This window comes from Pseudophryne corroboree, chromosome 6 (assembly GCF_028390025.1).
Source record: "Pseudophryne corroboree isolate aPseCor3 chromosome 6, aPseCor3.hap2, whole genome shotgun sequence".
Lineage (NCBI taxonomy): Eukaryota > Metazoa > Chordata > Amphibia > Anura > Myobatrachidae > Pseudophryne > Pseudophryne corroboree.
The window spans coordinates 149,109,505-149,129,327 of NC_086449.1; the positions used below are offsets into that span (position 1 = coordinate 149,109,505).

At 45.9% G+C, this 19,823-nt stretch overlaps 1 protein-coding gene across 1 annotated transcript in view; it reads right to left on the reverse strand.

The window, feature by feature from the left end:
* The window catches only part of FER1L5 (fer-1 like family member 5), a 926,196-nt gene that overhangs the window by 729,437 nt on the left and 176,936 nt on the right, over positions 1 to 19,823 (reverse strand). The window contains exons 4-5 of the mRNA XM_063929941.1: positions 1,832 to 1,923; positions 1,495 to 1,597 (exon numbers count right to left, since the gene is read on the reverse strand). Of these exons, the coding sequence (XP_063786011.1) occupies positions 1,495 to 1,597; positions 1,832 to 1,923 (195 nt within the window). The remainder of the gene's footprint in view (positions 1 to 1,494; positions 1,598 to 1,831; positions 1,924 to 19,823) is intronic.

A 19,823-nucleotide genomic window follows, 5' to 3' on the forward strand; every position in this document is an offset into this window, starting at 1 on the left:
GATCCATTCTGACATGCATTTGTCGGAATGGATCCGACAACCCCTATTCAAATCTCATCTCAATTCAACTTTTTCAAGTCGAATTGAGATGAGGGACCCAGAGGAGGAGGGGGGGAGCAGCGGGGACAGCCGCCGGCACACAGATGTGATCAGAGTTACAGTAGCGCTGCAGGAGGATGTCACACAGCCGCCCGACCTCACGGCAGTGTCCACCCGGCTCTGACAAGCGTGACCTCACTTGCTGGAGCCGGGTGGAAGTTTCAGTGAGTGGTGCGGCTGTGTGACATCCTGCTGCAGCGCTGTGTTGTAGCGCTGATCTCCCCTATATGCTCGCGGCTGTCTTCCGTCTCCCTGCGGCTCTCCCCCCCTCTCCTCCTCTGGGTCCCACATCTCAGTCCGACTTTTTTTATGTCAGACTGAGATGGTCAAAAAGGGGGCCAAAACCTGTCGGTTTTGGCCCTGTTTTCGACACAAGTACGTAGATCGGCAGCTATTCCGCCGATCCACGTGTTTTTTCGACAAGTCGAATTCATCGACTTGTCAAAATATTTTAGGTTATATTGAATAGGTCGAATCACGATTCGACCTTAAAAAGTCGAAAACTGACGTCTTTTCGACAGACGGCAGCTTTCGACTTCAATTGAATATAGCCCATATTATCTATGACATCGATCCTTTTTTTTATATATGTATCTATTACTCTATTTTTGCTATTTGATTTATGGATTTTTCCATATCTGTTTCTCATTATTAAATATCTATCTATATCTATACTCTGTCTATATTATACTATTTTTTCTAAATATTCAGTGTATTGAGCAAATAGGACATCAAACATACAGTACTATGTTGATTTGCTTGGTGCCTTAATTGCTTAATAACATTGAACAATTAGGTCGTCAGACTCTAATATTTGCAGTGTTTGATCACTTAATTGTTTAATGACACATAGATTTCTTAGGTAGAAGGTTTAAACAAAATTTGGCCAGTTTTCGATTGTCCGCTACTGTAGCTTGCAATCACTTCACACACGTGCAAATGGATACACGCTCGCAACGCCACGCATCACTGCTGAGCGCTGTAGAATAGATAACTCCCCTTTTCTGTAGTAGTGTATTTTTATGCACGTGTGCGATGTGGGAGTGTATTTGTGTATGGTCGCACGTGTATGCAGGGATCGCAAATAGACGCACATACTTGTGCGAATGCATACTGCTGCAATCAGGGCTGAATTAGGCCCAGTGTCATTATTGGAGACAAAATGATTGCATGAATCAGTCAATTGTGTATTTTTAAGATGTCAGATGCTTTGGAGTGGAACAGTATTTTTCCAGCCACATACACAGTCCTGTACATGAAAGACTCAAGTGGTTAAATAACGTTTTGCAGGAAAATACAATTAAATAAATGCTGTTGCTGTGGTTTTATCTAACAAGTGCAAGACATTTGTTAATGTGGATTATTACCATATTTAGGACTAACTCTGTCTCTTACCCCAGTTGGCTGCTTCTTACTGTTGAGCAATGGGACCTCATTGTGTGTCTGGCCCTGGTCTTCCAGCAGAGCCTTCAGCGGAATGATGTGAGAGCCAAACACTCTGAAGAGCACCACATGACATAATTGAAGGAGAATATGGACATGGATAGATTTTGTAGCATGGCAATAGCATATTAAGGGGGAGATTCTAATGTTTGAAAAGTCAGTTGGGAGTCTGTTTTTTCCTATCTAATAGACAGGAAAAAAACAGACACCCAACCGACTTTTCAAACATTTGAATTCCACCCAATGAGTTATTTCTAGCAATTATTTCATGTTTATGCAGTTAACTTACGTAATCTTGTGTGACTCATCATGGCCGTTGACATTGATATACAGTTCGGAGTTACTGTCCACTCTGGTTTCCCCCAGTGGCCACACTAAAGCCTAGCAATGGATATTAGTGTGTTAGTCATCTGCTTTATGACAAATGATCTCACATTACAACTGAATTAAAATTGGGAAGCTGACTCTGCCTTATGCATTAGAGCAGTGGTTCTCAAACTGTGGTGGCTCATTGCACTTGCAGGGGTGCCTTGGATTGGTGCTCCAGGATCAATTCAAATTATTCATGGTCAATGTAATAGGCAAAACCAGTGCTGGTGGCTGCTAATCATAAAATATGTGGACAAACAGAAACAAATCAAGTCCCTCACCACACAATTGCACCTAAAGATTACATATAAACACAATTTACTTAGTTGAATATTTTTTTCTAAATTTCTCAATAAGAAAATTTTGGCCTAGGGGTAAAAACAATTTTGATACTCTAGGGTGCCATGATTCAGAAAAGTTTGGGAACCACTGCGTTAGAGAAAGACTACAGCAAACTGGTTTTAACAAGCAAGCGGGGAGACTGACTGACTATGGGACTGTTTCTATGTCGCACAGATCTTTCTTAAGGGACGCAAATGGTGAGTATTTGCATACCGTGCATGTGCAAATAAAAATTATTGCATCTCTGCGTATGTCCATCAAGGAGAGTTGGACATAACCTGGCTGGATCTGTCTTTCCGTGAAATAGGGCATTCAGGGAGGGACCTGGTGGGAAGCAATCGCATGTAGCCAACTAACTGATTGTCGTCGAAAAGTGCGATACTAATTGTGATATAGGTTGAGTATCCCTTATCCAAAATGCTTGGGACCAGAAGTATTTTGGGTATCGGATTTTTCTGTATTTTGGAATAATTGCTTACCATAATGAGATATCATGGTGATGGGAGCAAAGCCTAAGCACAGAATGCATTTATGTTTCATATACACCTTATACACACAGCCTGAAGGTCATTTAATACAATATTTTTAATAACTTTGTGTATTAAACAAAGTTTGTGTACATTGAGCCATCAGAAAACAAAGGTTTCACTATCTCACTCTCACTCAAAAAAGTCCGTATTTCTGAATATTCCGTATTTCGGAATATTTGGATATGGGATACTCAACCTGTATATACTTTGGAGTAAAATCAATTAGAGGCACGGGTTTCCGCTTGCACACGCGCGATTCCCCGCATTAGTTGAATGAATACCTGCATTAGTATAAAGTAGCAAATCAGGCTAGCGCAGGGGGTGATTGAAGGTGGAATTTTTACAATGTATTACATTTATGTGGCGTGAGGGAGGCTCCCAGGTTTGGAGAAATAGTTAGACAACTTCTTCTCTTTATCTATTGAGGCTCTTCTTAAGGTGTTGGCTTCTCCGGTTAGAATTTTACAGAAGACAATGTATCCCGGGCCAAAATGGTCAGGAATACTTACCATCACAATTATTTACAGAGCCGGCCCTAACCAATATGATGTCCTAGGCAAGATTTTGATTGGTGCCCCCTAGCACCACCGCTGGTTCCGCCTCTGACAGTGCACCCCTTTCCCAGCACTATCACCCCTCACCCATAGCAGTCCTTATTTTGAGTTTTATACTCCCTATATTTTAAATAGGAACACTGTGCACATTCGGTGCACAGCCCAAAAAGGGGGGTGTTTTTGCTGGCAGGGGGCATGGCCACACAATAGTATCCCCAATTCAAATTACGCCTCACAGTACTAGAACTTTATTCACATTTTATCATGCGATAGTGTCCTGAATTCACGTTACGTCACACAGTAGCACTATACCTTATATACATTACTCCTCACAGTGGTGCCCCTTATTCACATTACACCACACTAAATTGCTCCTTATTCACATTATACCACATCATATTGCTCTTTATTCACATTAGACCACCCAGTAGTGCCCTTTATATACATTACGCCACACAGTAGAGCACCTTATACACATAATGCCACACACTAGTAATGCATTTATACACATAATACCACAGTTATGCCCCTTACACATATGACACACATTATTAATGTGCTTATAAACAGAATGCACCTTACACATTATGACAACCTTTATTAATGCCCTTATACACATAATGACACACAATGCCCCTTACACATGTCACACATTATTAATGTACTTATACACATAATGACACACATAATGTCCCTTACACATATGCTGAACATTAATGCCCTTATACACATAATGACACACATAATGTCTCTTACACATATGCTGCACATTATTAATGCATTTTACACATGACACAAATAATGCCCCTTTCACACATGCCAATCACTACTGCACAACCAACCCATTCACACACAGCACTCGCACAGCCGCTAACACTGTGACCTCTGCCTCTGCTTGGATACAGATGTGTCCTCATAAATCTTGCCTCTGTGTTAATGTCGGTGACTTGCATCTTATTTGCATCGCTATGTGGCTAGGATGCACAAGCAGCTTCTGCTTATTAAAATGATATGCAGCATGCCTATATACTGTGTGAGACTGTGGCTGTATCTGCATATGAAATGCTACACACAGAATATAGGCATGCCACATATCATTTTAATCAGCAGAAGCTGCTGATGCCCCTAGGCATTTGCCTAGTTTGCCTATGCCTAGGTCCGGATCTGATTATTTATCTCCTATTAGACACATTTGGACTGAACTCTTGGACGCTCATTGGTTCAAATGTTTCTAAGCGAGCTAGACAATGTACCTTAGCAGTCTCGGCTGCAGCCCAAAAAACTATGCTCTGTGCCTAGATTCAGAAAAGCCCTCAACTGTTTTGACAAAAGCTATACTACATATTCCGTACGGACTGGATAGATCAGGGCCATGGCAGGGCAAAAATGTCAGGTCCAAGGATAAGCTGAGCATCCGTAGTAACCTAAGGATGCTGCAGGTTTTCAGCGTTTTAGTCTGCACAATACAGGTGCCACAGGACAGCAACAGTGTCATCCCTTAGGCACTGCATGCTGGGCAGCAGCACCATTTGCCCACCCTGTGACAGAGGCCTCTGCCCAAAAATAATCTAATACGCAAACATTTTCTTGAACCTGGGAGAGCTTAATAGCTATTTTGTCACCCCATGTTAATGACCAAATCTGGTCTTGTATCAAAAGCACTCTGGTAAGGTTTTATGTATATATATTACTGCTTTCAGATCACAATGCCGGGTCCCACCCGGGAATTGGAAACGGATCCTTTCCGGGTGGGACCCGGCATTGGACCCTACACACCACAATGCCGACCCAGAAATATGTCGGATCGGTTTGCCATCTGGGGGTGGGGACGGAGGCGGAGCTGCAAGATGACATCATCTACGTGACATCTCTCCCTATGCAGTGAACGGGTACCGGGTCGCATCGACCCGGGTAACCCGTTCACACTGCGCCTGACCAGGTAATTACCCGGGAATAATCCTTCTTATAACCCAGGTTGAATTACCAGGTCAGGGTCCATGGCCCCTTTCACACCGCACAGTGACCCGGGTTGAAACCGGGTTATCTATGCGGTGTGAAAGGGGTATAAGAATGATCGGCCTATTCCGATTTCACTGATATTTCATGTAACCTCTCCCTTCAGGGTGGTTCTCTGACCTTTATTGTTTTGGGTTACATTTTTCATCGGACAATCTACCTTTATTGTAAATGAATACACATTGGGGGTCATTCCGAGTTGTTCGCTCGCTAGCAGTTTTTAGCAGTCGTGCAATTGCTAAGCCGCTGCCCTCTGGGAGTGTATTTTAGCTTAGAAGAAGTGCGACCGAAAAAAAATTGTGCAGTTTCAGAGCAGCTCCAGACCTACTCAGCGCTTGCAATCACTTCAGATTGTTCAGTTCCGGATTTGACATCACAAACACGCCCTGCGTTCTCCCAGCCATGCCTGCGTTTTTCCTGGCACGCCTGCGTTTTTTCGAACACTCCCTAAAAACGGTCAGTTGACACCCAGAAACGCCTCTTTCCTGTCAATCACTCTGCGGCTGCCATTGCGACTGAAAAGCTTCGCTAGACCTTGTGTAAAAATACTTTGCCTGTTGTGAAAGTACGTCGCACGTGCACACTGCGCCACATACGCATGCGCAGAAGTGCCGCTTTTTCACTTAATAGCTGCGCAGCGAACATTTTTATCTAGCGATCAACTCGGAATGACCCCCATTGTCCTATTGCTATATCTTCATTGCTATTGTAACTCCTGCAATCCAGTGGTTCCCAAACTAACTTCCATTGCACCCTGGGATCCTTCGGGCAGTTGCAGGGGTGCCCTGGGTTTGTTGTTTAGGACCAATTCAAACTACACTGCTCAAAAAAATAAAGGGAACACTAAAATAACACATCCTAGATCTGAATGAATTAAATATTCTTATTAAATACTTTGTTCTTTACATAGTTGAATGTGCTGACAACAAAATCACACAAAAATTATCAATGGAAATCAAATTTATTAACCCATGGAGGTCTGGATTTGGAGTCACCCTCAAAATTAAAGTGGAAAAACACACTACAGGCTGATCCAACTTTGATGTGATGTCCTTAAAACAAGTCAAAATGAGGCTCAGTAGTGTCTGTGGCCTCCTCGTGCCTGTATGACCTCCCTACAACGCCTGGGCATGCTCCTGATGAGGTGGCGGATGGTCTCCTGTGGGATCTCCTCCCAGACCTGGACTAAAGCATCCGCCAACTCCTGGACAGTCTGTGGTGCAACGTGGCATTGGTGGATGGAGCAAGACATGATGTCCCAGATGTGCTCAATTGGATTCAGGTCTGGGGAACGGTTGGGCCAGTCCATAGCATCAATGCCTTCGTCTTGCAGGAACTGCTGACACACTCCAGCCACATGAGGTCTAGCATTGTCTTGCATTAGGAGGAAACCAGGGCCAACCACACCAGCTTATGGTCTCACAAGGGGTCTGAGGATCTCATCTCGGTACCTAATGGCAGTCAGGCTACCTCTGGCGAGCACATGGAGGGCTGTGCAGCCCCCCAAAGAAACGCCACCCCACACCATTACTGACCCACTGCCAAACCAGTCATGCTGGAGGATGTTGCAGGCAGCAGAACGTTCTCCTTGGCGTCTCCAGACTCTGTCACGTCTGTCACATGTGCTCAGTGAGAACCTGCTTTCATCTGTGAAGAGCACAGGGCACCAGTGGCGAATTTGCCAATCTTGGTGTTCTCTGGCAAATGCCAAACGTCCTGCACGGTGTTAGGCTGTAAGCACAACCCCCACCTGTGGGTGTCGGGCTCTCATACCACCCTCATGGAGTCTGTTTCTGATCGTTTGAGTAGACACATGCACATTTGTGGCTTGCTGGAGGTCATTTTGCAGGGCTCTGGCAGTGCTCCTCCTGTTCCTCCTTGCACAAAGGCGAAGGTAGCGGTCCTGCTGCTGGGTTATTGCCCTCCTACGGCCTCCTCCACATCTCCTGATGTACTGGCCTGTCTCCTGGTAGCGCCTCCATGCTCTGGACACTACGCTGACAGACACAGCAAACCTTCTTGCCACAGCTCGCATTGATGTGCCATCCTGGATGAGCTGCACTACCTGAGCCACTTCTGTGGGTTGTAGGGAGGTCATACAGGCACGTGGAGGCCACACACACTACTGAGCCTCATTTTGACTTGTTTTAAGGACATTACATCAAAGTTGGATCAGCCTGTAGTGTGTTTTTCCACTTTAATTTTGAGGGTGACTCCAAATCCAGACCTCCATGGGTTAATAAATTTGATTTCCATTGATCATTTTTGTGTGATTTTGTTGTCAGCACATTCAACTATGTAAAGAACAAAGTATTTAATAAGAATATTTCATTCATTCAGATCTAGGATGTGTTATTTTAGTGTTCCCTTTATTTTTTTGAGCAGTGTATTTATGGTCTATAACTGAACCTTAGGATTATATATAAACACAATTTACTTAATTTCATATTTTCAGAATTTCTCAATAAGAAACTTTTGGCATAGGGATGCCGGGAAAAGTATTCTGATACTCTAGGGTGCTGTGATTCAAAAAGGTTTGGGAACCACTACACTGATATGTTGTTCTTACATGGTGTGACTAATAATAAATAAAAAACTCAAAATAAAGTAATGGTAGGCTGGGAACTTACAGTATGGGCTTTATTAGGGCCTGCATGGTGGTGAGTTGACAACTTTAGAGGTGTGCTGTGGTTATCTTGAGGTGTTTGTAGGCATATAAGGATTGATGTCAAAGTAATGACAACACTATTATTTGCCGTGCTGTGCACACTGAACGATATATCGTGTGATTGCACAGTATACCGTTCACGGCTGCATTCACCTGTATCCCTTCGTTTGCCGGATCATCTGACAGGACGATACAGCAAATGACCTGCGGCATTGCGCAGTAGTGTGTACACACAAGTCGATGTGCCCAATATGTCGGTCCGATCCGCCAGATTGGATGACATATCGTCTAGTGAGTACCCAGCTTAGGGGAGAAATACTCACCTGAACGCCGGAGGATCAGAGGTCTCACCTGGTAGTGATCTCGGACCCAGAGATTGTGATGGAGCCACTGCAAACATCAGGATCAGGTAAGGGGCCAGTGGGCCAACAAGGAAAATAGGACTTTGGTACCTACCGGTAAATCCTTTTCTCGTAGTCCGTAGAGGATGCTGGGGTCCACATTAGTACCATGGGGTATAGACGGGTCCATCAGGAGCCATTGGCACTTTAAGAGTTTGAAAGCGTGGGCTGGCTCCTCCCTCTATGCCCCTCCCACCAGACTCAGTCTAGAAACTGTGCCCGAGTAGACGACATACTTTGAGAGAAGGATATTACACAGATAGTGGTGAGATTCGTACCAGCTCACACATACAAGGCACGTCAAGTCAACTAGCTTGAACTACTCAGCAACAGCTGAAACATTACTTACCAAGTAACAAAGCAGTACTCAACTAAAATGAAGTTGTACTGAACCAAATAACAATTGCAGGAAAACGAAGCGCTGGGCAGCCACCCAGCATCCTCTACGGGCTACGAGAAAAGGATTTACCGGTAGGTACCAAAATCCTATTTTCTCTTACGTCCTAGAGGATGCTGAGGTCCACAATAGTACCATGGGGATGTACCAAAGCTCCCAGAACGGGAGGGAGAGCGCGGAAGCTCCTGCAGAACTGATTGGCCTCTGATGATCTGAAGTTCAGTCAAAGTATCGAACTTGTAAAACTTTGCAAACGTGTTCGAGCCCAACCAAGTTGCAGCTCGAAAAAGTTGCAATGCCGAGACACCCCGGGCAGCCGCCCAGGAAGACCCCACTTTACGATTAAAGTGGGCCTTAACAGATTTTGGACATGGCAGTCCTGCCATAGAATTAGCGTGTTGGATAGTGAACCTAATCCAGCGAGAAATAGTCTGCTTAGAAGCATGACACCCAATTTTCTTGGGATCATAGAGAACAAACAGAGAGTCCGACTTTCTGTGACGAGAAGTTATCTTCACATATATCTTCAGAGTCCTTACAACATCAAAGGACTTTGAAGCAATTGAGGAGTCAGTAGCCACTGGCACCACAATAGGTTGGTTGATATGGAATGCCGACACAACCTTCGGAAGAAACTGCTGACGAGTCCGGAGCTCAGCTCGATCTTCATGGAAGATTAAGTAAGGGCTTTTACATGATAAAGCCCATAGCTCGGACACACGTCTAGCAGAAGCCAAGGCCAACAAAGTGACCGCCTTCCATGTAAGAAATTTGACCTCTACCTCCTGTAGAGGTTCAAACCAATCCGACTGGAGGAACTGCAATACCACGTTAAGGTCCCAAGGCGCCGTAGACGGTACAAAGGGAGGTTGGAAATGCAGAACTCCCTTCAAAAAAGTACGAACTTTAGGGAGGGCAGCCAATTGTTTCTGAAAGAAAATGGATAGGGCTGAAATCTGGACCTTTACAGATCCCAAAATCAGACCCATATCCACTCCTGCTTGCAGGAAGCGGAGGAAACGTCCCAGTTCAAACTCCACAGTAGAAAACTTCTTGGACTCACACCAAGAGACATATTTCTTCCAAATACGATGGTAATGTTTAGACGTTACCCCTTTCCTAGCCTGTATGAGGGTAGGAATAACCTTCTTCGGAATGCCCTTTCGAGCAAGAATCAGGAGCTCAACTTCCATGCCGGCAAACCTAGCCGCGGTAAGTCTTGATAGGCGAACGGCCCCTGCTGCAGCAGGTCCTCCCAAAGAGGATGAGGCCTCGGCTCTTCTTACAGTAGATTCAGAAGGTCTGCGTACCAAGCACTTCTTGGCCAGTCTGGGGCAATGAGGATCACTTGAACCCTTGTTCTCCTTATGAGCTTTAGGATTCTTGGGATGAGTGGGAGTGGTGGAAACACGTACACTGACTGGAACACCCACTGACACACCAGGGTGTCCACTGCCATTGCCTGTGGGTCCCTCGACCTGGAACAATAACGCAGAAGCTTCTTGTTGAGACAAGAGGCCATCATGTCTATTTGGGGACAACCCCAAAGATCTGTTATTTCCTTGAACACCTCTAGATGGAGTCCTCACTCTCCTGGATGGAGATCGTGTCTGCTGAGGAAGTCTGCTTCCCAGTTGTTTACTCCCGGAATGAAGATGGCTGACAGCGCCAACGCGTGCTTTTCTGTCCAGAGGAGTATTCTTGTCACCTCTGACATCGCCGCTCTGCTCTTCGTTCCGCCCTGTCGGTTTATGTAAGGCACTGTTACGTTGTCCCACTGAACTTGAATGGCCCGGTTTCTTAGAAGAGGGGCCGCCTGAAGAAGACCGTTGTAGACGGCTCTTAGTTCAAGAATGTTGATGGGCAGGCCGGCTTCCATGCTTGAACACCGTTCTTGGAAGGTCACCCCTTGAGTGACTGCTCCCCAGCCCCGGAGGATCGCATCCGTTGTTAGCAGGACACAGTCCTGAATTCCGAACCTGCAGCCTTCCAGGATGTGAGGCAATTGGAGCCACCAGAGGAGTGAGATCCTTGCCCTTGGTGACAGACGAATTTTCTGACGCATGTGGAGGAGAGAACCCGACCACTTGTCCAGGAGATCCAGTTGGAAGGTCCGAACATGGAACCTCCCGTACTGGAGAGCCTCGTTAGAGGCCACCATCTTTTCCAATAGGCGAATGCATTGATGAACCGACACCCGGGGTGGCTTCAGGACATCCCGGACCATGGACTGGATCACCAGCGCCTTGTCCCGCAGAAGTAACACCCTCTGCACTTCCGTATCCAGGATCATTCCCAGAAATGACAATCTCTGGGTTGGTTCCAAATGTGACTTTGGAAAATTCCGAATCCAACCGTGACTCTGGAGCAGTCGCGTCATTAGAACAATGGACTGCAGCAGCTTCTCCTTGGACAATGCCTTTATCAGGAGATCATCCAGATAAGGAATGATGTTCACACCCTGCTTGCGGAGTAGTATGATCGTTTCCGCCATCACCTTGGTAAACACCCTCAGTGCTGTGGAGAGGCCGAATGGCAGGGCCTGGAACTGAAAATGACAGTCCAGCAATGCGAAGCGGAGATAAGCCTGATGCAGCAGCCAGATCGGAATGTGAAGGTACGCATCCTTGATATCCAGTGATACCAGAAATTCCCCCTCTTCAAGACCTAATATTACCGCCCTGAGAGACTCCATCTTGAACTTGAACTCCTTTAGAAAGGGGTTCAATGATTTTAGGTTAAAAATGGGCCTGACCGAACCATCCGGTTTCGGTACCACGAAAAGGTTCGAATAGTAACCCTTGGTCAGCATGTGAGGTGGCACTGGCACAATGACCTGTGCCTCCAACAGCTTTTGGACAGTGTCTTGAAGCACTGCGCTGTCCTCCAACAGAGTTGGTAAGCCCGACTTGAAAAAACGATGAAGAGGGAGATTTTGAAATTCCAGCCTGTATCCCTGAGACACAATATCTACTACCCAGGGATCCAGGCCGGACGATACCCAGACATGACTGCACTGTCTGAGTGTCGCTCCCACAGGTCCCACCACCGGGCCGTACAATCCATCGTCATGCGGAGGACTTTGGGGTACCTGAAGCAGGCTTTTGTTCCTGGGAACCTGCAGCGGCAGGTTTCTTGGACTTAACCCTACCTCCTCTAAAGAAGGTATTGGATGATCTGGCCTTTCTAGGCTTGTTAGGCCGAAATGACTGCTGCGCAGCTGATGAGAAGGATTTCTTCGGAGCAGGTGCTGCTGAGGGAAGAAACGGAGACTTACCTGCTGTAGCCGTGGATATCCACGCGTCAAGAGCTTCCCCAAAGAGAGCCTAACCTGTATAGGGTAGCGACTCCACGCTCCTTCTGGATTCCGCGTCGGCCGACCGCTGGCGCAGCCACAGTCCCCGACGAGCTGAAACAGACATGGAAGAAATTCCCGCAGCCATGGAACCCAGGTCTTTCATGGATTCTACCATAAATCCTGCAGAATCATGTATGTTGCATAAATATAATGCAACGTCATCCCTATCCATCGTATCCCAATCCTCAAGCAAGGTAGCCGACCACTTCACTATTGCAATCCATGCATTAGCAATAGTGGGACGTAATATGGCCCCAGAGGCAGTATACAGTGATTTAAGTGTGTTATCAATCTTTCTATCTGCCGGCTCCTTTAAGGCGGCAGATCCCGGAACAGGTAAAACCAACTTTTTTGAGAGTCTGGATACAGATGCGTCAACAATCGGCGGGTTTTCCCACTTTTTTCTGTCCTCTTCAGGGAAAGGAAAGGCCACCAGAACCCTCTTAGGGATCTGAAACTTCTTTTCAGGGTTAACCCATGCTTTTCAAACATAGAATTCAGCTCCTTTGACGCAGGGAAGGTTAGCGAGGCTTTCTTGTTTTCAGTGAAAAAAGCCTCCTCAACCTGCTCAGGTGTGGTATCATTAACATTTAACACATCCCTGATAGCCTCTATCTACAATTGCACCTCCCTTGCAAGAGATGCGGACCCCTGTAACACATCCCCATCACCATCTGTAGTGTCAGAATCGGTATCCGTGTCGTCTTGTGTGACATGCACCAGCGAACGTTTGTTGGGGTATATAGCCAGGTGTCCTGAGGTACCAGACATGGGCCATACAGCCATAGAGCTCTCCAATACCTGGGTTGCAGATTCATTACTAGCAACCCTGTCAGAAATCTGAGATATCCAAGTTTTGATAGAGGAAAACCACTCTGGTTCCCTTGCTGGTATCTGTGTTAAACCAGTGCTAACCTGATTACATGGAATGGGATCATCCTGGGAGGATAAATCCTCTGCAGCATATGACACAGTATCCCTGCACATAGCTAAAGGAGACCACCAAACACTCCACACACACACACAGGTGGGGGCAGACAGAGTTCCTCCCCCAAGAACGGCAAGAGAGAGACAGAGATTGGAGCCAACCCAACACACAGCGCTTTCTAGCAAAGGGAGACCTCTTGTTAGCGCTGACTGTGCACCTTAATAGGACACACAGTCTAATTACAGCCTCCCCTCCCTTCTACAACCCCCTGGTACCGTGTACTGACAGTTGGATCTGACAGTTGGAGTTGCTGTGGAGGGACCTGTTCTTCCTCCCAGTGCTGTGCAGGCAGGAAAATGGCGCTGGAACGCTGCTGGGTCCGCTCTGAAGAGAAGCTCCGCCCCCTTAATGGCGCTGTTTTCCCGCTCTTCAGATGTTTATACTGGCCTGAGGACTTTTGCTGGCTGAGATCCGTGGACCCCGACAGGCTTGCTGACCAGTGTGGGGTGGTAAGCGCTGGCGTAGGGCGCCCCTCACACCGCTGCACTATGTGCCTCTGGTACCTTCCTGTAGCGCAGTTAATACTATGCTCCCTCCCCGTTGCCGCCATCTTCACACCAGCCCCCCGCTTCCTAGGGGGGTCGGTGACTCACTCTCCACTTCTTCAGATCTGTAAGGGAATGGCGGCATGCGGCTGGGGTGAGAGATCCCCTGTGGCGGGGAACGATCTATCCCCTCAGGAGCTCAGTGTTCTGTCAGCGGAGATAGTGGCTCAGACCCCGCAGGGCGGACACTACCCCCCCCCCCTTAGTCCCACGAAGCAGGGAGGCTGTTGCCAGCAGTCTCCCTGTAACGTAATAAACTCTAAAATAAACTTTACCAGAGAAACTCTGTAGAGCTCCCCTAGCTGTGACCGGCTCCTCCGGGCACATTTTCTAAACTGAGTCTGGTGGGAGGGGCATAGAGGGAGGAGCCAGCCCACACTCTCAAACTCTTAAAGTGCCAATGACTCCTGGTGGACCCGTCTATACCCCATGGTACTAATGTGGACTCCAGCATCCTCTAGGATGTAAGAGAAAATATGTTGACATTTTAACATGTCGACATTTCATCACTGCCTTCATGATTAATGTTGACATGGTCAATGTCTACATTATGACCATGTCGGCATTCTTTTGTTGACATGATGAAAATCGACGTTATGGGCAGAATTCAAATGTAATTCCCGCAGGCAGCCAGCAGATAGCGCCCAACAGAGCTATTCAATTGTAGCTCCATTCATGCACGATCGGCATGTCGGCACTGACATATCAGATCGCACCCCCTTAGGAGATGTGAGCTGAAATGTGTGAAAAGTGGCCCATTTGGGGCAACCAAATGGCACTTTTCGGGATCGCGCGATCAGCGCGATAATGGGGATCAATTGAATATCACCCCTGCGATCTCCCGTCACTGCAGATGGGAGATCGGTGTGTGATAATAATAGGATTTTAATTACCTACGGGTAAATCCTTTTCTCGTATTCCGTAGAGGATACTGGGGTCCATTTAGTACCATAGGGTATAGACGGGTCCACTAGGAGCCATGGGCACTTTAAGAATTTGAAAGTGTGGGCTGGCTCCTCCCTCTATGCCCCTCCTACCAGACTCAGTCTAGGAAACTGTGCCCGAGGAGACGGACATACTTTGAGAGAAGGATATAAAGGATACCGGTGAGATTCCGAACCAGCACACACTACAAGAGGAAAGCCAAGCTAACCAAACTGTAAACAGGAACAGCAACGGCTGAATCAACATTACTTAACCAAGAAACCGTGCAGGAAGAACAAAGCACCGGGCTGGCGCCCAGTATCCTCTACGGACTACGAGAAAAGGATTTACCGGCAGGTAATTAAAATCCTATTTTCGGACTTCCGGTTCTGGCTGCGATGCACTAGCAGCGTGTGGAAAGTGCTCGCCGGGAACACACTTTTAAAAGGTTAAAAAACCTCCACTACGGCCCGCTCGTCTCCCCCACGCCACTGGTGAAAGCTCTCTGCCCGCCATGGACCGCTATCTAGCCCCCGTTGCGCTCTCGAAAAAAGAGCAAAAGCGGGAAAAAGAAAAGTGCCGCCTGGAACTTAAAATGGCGCTGGACTCGGAGGTACCGAAGGCGGCTCCTCCTCTTCCACTCCAGCAACAGTGACAGAGAAAGCTGTGGTGCCTACAGCAACTGCTGATCCTGCTTCAACTGCACGGACCGCAGATCAGGTACTCTTTACACCCGCAGTACCCGTTATATATGATGATATGGTGGGGGCGATACGTAAGGCTATGGGGCCCCTGATTAAAGCCCAGACAGAAGATATAAATAAACAATTGACTGAGCTTACACACCGTGTCCTGCAAACTGAACAAAGGGGGTCATTCCAAGTTGATCACAGCAGGACATTTTTTAGCAGTTGGGCAAAACCATGTGCACTGCAGGGGAGGCAAATATAACATGTGCAGAGAGAGTTAGATTTGGGTGTGGTGTGTTCAATCTGCAATCTAAATTGCAGTGTAAAAATAAAGCAGCCAGTATTTACCCTGCACAAAAACAAAATAACCCACCCAAATCTAACTCTCTCTGCAAATGTTATATCTGCCTCCCCTGCAGTGCACATGGTTTTGCCCAACTGCTAAAAAATGTCCTGCTGCGATCAACTTGGAATTACCCCCAAAGAACAGGAGAACTGTTTCAGGATGTGTCTGAGCTTAAACAAGATATGACCCATGTTACCCGCTCTCATCACCAGATCTGGAACAAGCTAGACGATTTGGAAAATAGGTCACGCAGGTCGAATTTACGGGTGGTGGGGCTCCCTGAAACCCTACGGGGTGCGGCACTGTATACCTTTCTCCGTATCACGCTACCAGACCTGTTGAAAATCACTGATTCTTGTCGGGACATGGTTATAGAAAGAGCACACAAAGTGGGTGCCCAGAAAAGTTATGAGGGAGCCAGACCTAGAGTGGTGTTGTTTAAATGCCTCAATTTCCTGCACAAAGAAGAAATTTGGAGAGCGTCCCGAAAAACCCGGAATCTCATGTGGGAATCACATAAAGTTTTAATTTTTCAGGACTATTCGGTGGAACTCTCGAAAGCACGAAAAGCGTTTTCCCCAATATGCTCTAAGCTAGTGCAACTTGGCAGAAAATTCTCACTATTATACCCTGCAAGGCTCTGCATTTACTCAGGCACCTCTTTTACAGATTTCCTCTCAGCAGATGATGCGGATGCTTTCTTAAATGAGGAGGAAGAATCTGTGCGACCACCTGGAGAAGCATCTGGAGACATGTGACTTCTCATAATTAAGCTCCTCTGCTAACTGGAGTGCTTCTTATTATTATTACATGGGTTTATTATGATTATTATGATTATTTGCTTAGATCTGACTCTCTACTGCCAATTTTGCCTTATACTGCTACCTTTAGACCTTATATTTAAGTGATACGGGACACCTACAGGCTTTCTACTTGTATTATGTGCGATAATGGGCTGTTGTACCTTGCTGCGAGCGGATCTTTATTGCTGAGACCATATATTTTTGGAGGGGGCAGGCTGTACAGGTTTATTTGTTACTACCCGGCAGGGTAGGCGAGGAGCTTCTTCTCCTTCCTTATGGTTATGTTGTTACTTCCTTCGTTTAACCCATTTAATTCTGTTTAGAATGTTCTTCTTGAATGCTATTTTTCTGACTTGTACTTTCGTTGCCTCACTGCTAGACGGGCGGCAACGGTTACTTCTTTTATGGTCTCGCTGCGATACGTGGATTATTAATTCTACGTCTCCTTTTTTATGCTTTTCAACTCTCTTCTTTTCTCTTTCCTCCCTCCCCTCCCCAAATACTGATCTGTCACGATGAAGTAATGTGCACCAAGGTTTAAATGTGTTTCTGATACTTGCTGCTTCTATATTATTATGCTCACCTCTATCCACCTTACTACAAACTGATAATTAGATGACTACGATTAAAATAGGGTCTTGGAATATTGGAGGGATCAACTCTCCACATAAAAGGAAAAAGGTTTTGTTATACCTAAACAAATTGAAGATAGATGTGGTATATTTGCAGGAAACTCATTTAAAAGAATCTGAGATGCTCAAATTAAATTCCATATCGTGGAAACTGGTCGCATCTTCACCATATACATCCAAGGCTAGAGGCGTAGCTATATTAGTTAAGCAACATGTTAGGATGGAAATTAAGGAATCGATAGTGGATCCTGAGGGTAGATATGTGGTATGTAGAGTTCTTCTGGACAATAATGCCTATTGTCTATGCAACGTGTATGCCCCAAATACGAATGTGCAACCCTTCTTGCAAAGTATAATGCAGATTCTCACGCCTTATTCAGACATTCCCATTATAGTGGGGGGTGACCTCAATGCAGTGTCCTCTTTGTTGCTAGATCGACAATTGCCCAGACGTAGGAAGGTCAAATTACCCAAAAAAGGTGTTCCCTGGTTTACAAGGTCATTGAACTTGATAGATATATGGAGAACTCACAATCCAACGGATAGGGCATATACGTGCCTCTCGGCAGAGCATAACACGCTATCTAGGATTGACTACTTGCTGCCCTCCATAACATTAATGCCTAATATAACGACAGTAGGCATTGTGCCCATCACGATATCCGATCATGCAGTAATATGGTTGGACATGACATTACAGACAGATAGGGGCTCTTTTCGATCTTGGAGATTCCCATCATCAATGGCATTATCTCTTGATTTTAGAGAGATGCTTAATGAGGCCTGGCACTCTTACACGTCTAATAATAAGAGTACTTTAATAGAATCGCCACAACTATTTTGGCAGGCCTCTAAAACAGTCTTACGGGGTGAAATTATCTCCTATACCTCTAAAGTATATAAAAAATTGCAGAATGACTTTCTCCAAGCTCAGCAATCACTGACAGATAACTTTCAGGCTTATAAAACTGCCCCGACAGTAACGAACAGGGATAATTACTCGAAGGCGAGGGTGGAATTTGAGAGTTTGCTTACCAAAATGGAATCCCGTCATACTTTTAAAAAAGACGCCAAATTCCACCGTTTTAGCAATAAATCAGGGAAACTCCTCTCCAGTTTACTGAGAGGATAAAGATCACCTATGCTTGTACACCCTCTTTAGACAGGCACGGGTTCGGTTACAACGGACAGTGTCCAGATTTCCCAGATAATGCAAATATTTTACGCGGATTTATATTCAGAACCCCCACCGCCAGACCCAGATGCAAAATTATTCGGGGAGAACTTACCAGTCCCCCAGCTATCGGAAAGACATGGGGATCAGCTGATCCTGGCCATCTCTGAGGCGGAGGTATCCAAGGCCATCGCGAACCTTAAAACCGGCAAAGCACCAGGCCCGGACAGCCTTACATCCGAATACTATAAACTACTGGCCCCTAGGCTGATTCCCCTAATTACTAAAGTGTTTAACAATATCTTGACCACCGGGAATATGCCACTATACTTTAATTCGGCAGTACTTAATGTCCTTCCCAAAGTGGGAAGAGACTTATCTGATCCGGGGTCGTATAGACCAATCTCCTTGCTCAATTTAGATTACAAACTTCTAACCAAAATATTAGCAGAAAGGCTTAAAACAGTATTACCCACTTTGATCCATTGTGATCAGACAGGCTTTATAGCGGGCAGATCCTCTGTGGTCAACATCAGAAAAGTGTTAACAGCTATAGATATCTCCCAGCGTGAGTTACCAAAGATTCCCGCAGTGATTTTGTCATTGGACGCGGAAAAAGCCTTTGACATGGTGCATTGGGAACACCTGTTTGATACAATGCAACGATTTGGCATCCCTCATGATTTTATAAATTTTATCAAAACATTGTATACCAACTCTAATACTCATGTTCTATGCAATGGCTACCTGTCACCAGTGTTCTCTATTTATCGGGGCACCAAATAGGGATGCCCACTTTCACCCCTCCTGTTCGCGCTGGCCTTGGAGCCCCTAGCTATTGCCATCCGGCAGTAACCCTTATACCAGGGTATCAAGATTAGGGAAGTGGATCTTCGCATATCACTGTTCGCAGATGACATGTTATTATTCGCCTCGAATCCCCATGAAACATTGCCTGTGGTGTTTAGTTTGATTGCTAATTTTGGTAAATTTTCGGGTTATAAAGTAAACATTCAAAAATCTGAACTCATCTCTTTAAATGGAAAACCCACATATCTGGCCTCACTAGGTCCACTTCACAATCTAAGGGTAGCCACTACAGCAATAAAATATTTGGGAATTCAGATCCCTGTAAAAATACATGACTTATATAGACTCAACTACACCCCTACAATACTCGCTATGTCGAGAAAAATTTACACATGGAGATTTCTGCCGTTGTCACTGTTGGGAAGGACCGCACTGATTAAATCTGTACTCTTCCCCTAGCTATCGTATCTGATTCAGATGTTACCGATACGTCTGTCCAGAGCAGATATTCTCCTTGTCGAGAAACTATTTAGCAAATTTATCTGGAAGGGAGGTAAAAATAAGATTTTACACTTACCGGTAAATCTATTTCTCGTAGTCTGTAGAGGATGCTGGGACTCCATAAGAACCATGGGGGGGGGGGGGGGGGTAGACGGGCTCCGCAGGAAACATGGGCACTTTAAGAAAGACTTTAGACTCTGGGTGTGCACTGGCTCCTCCCTCTATGCCTCTCCT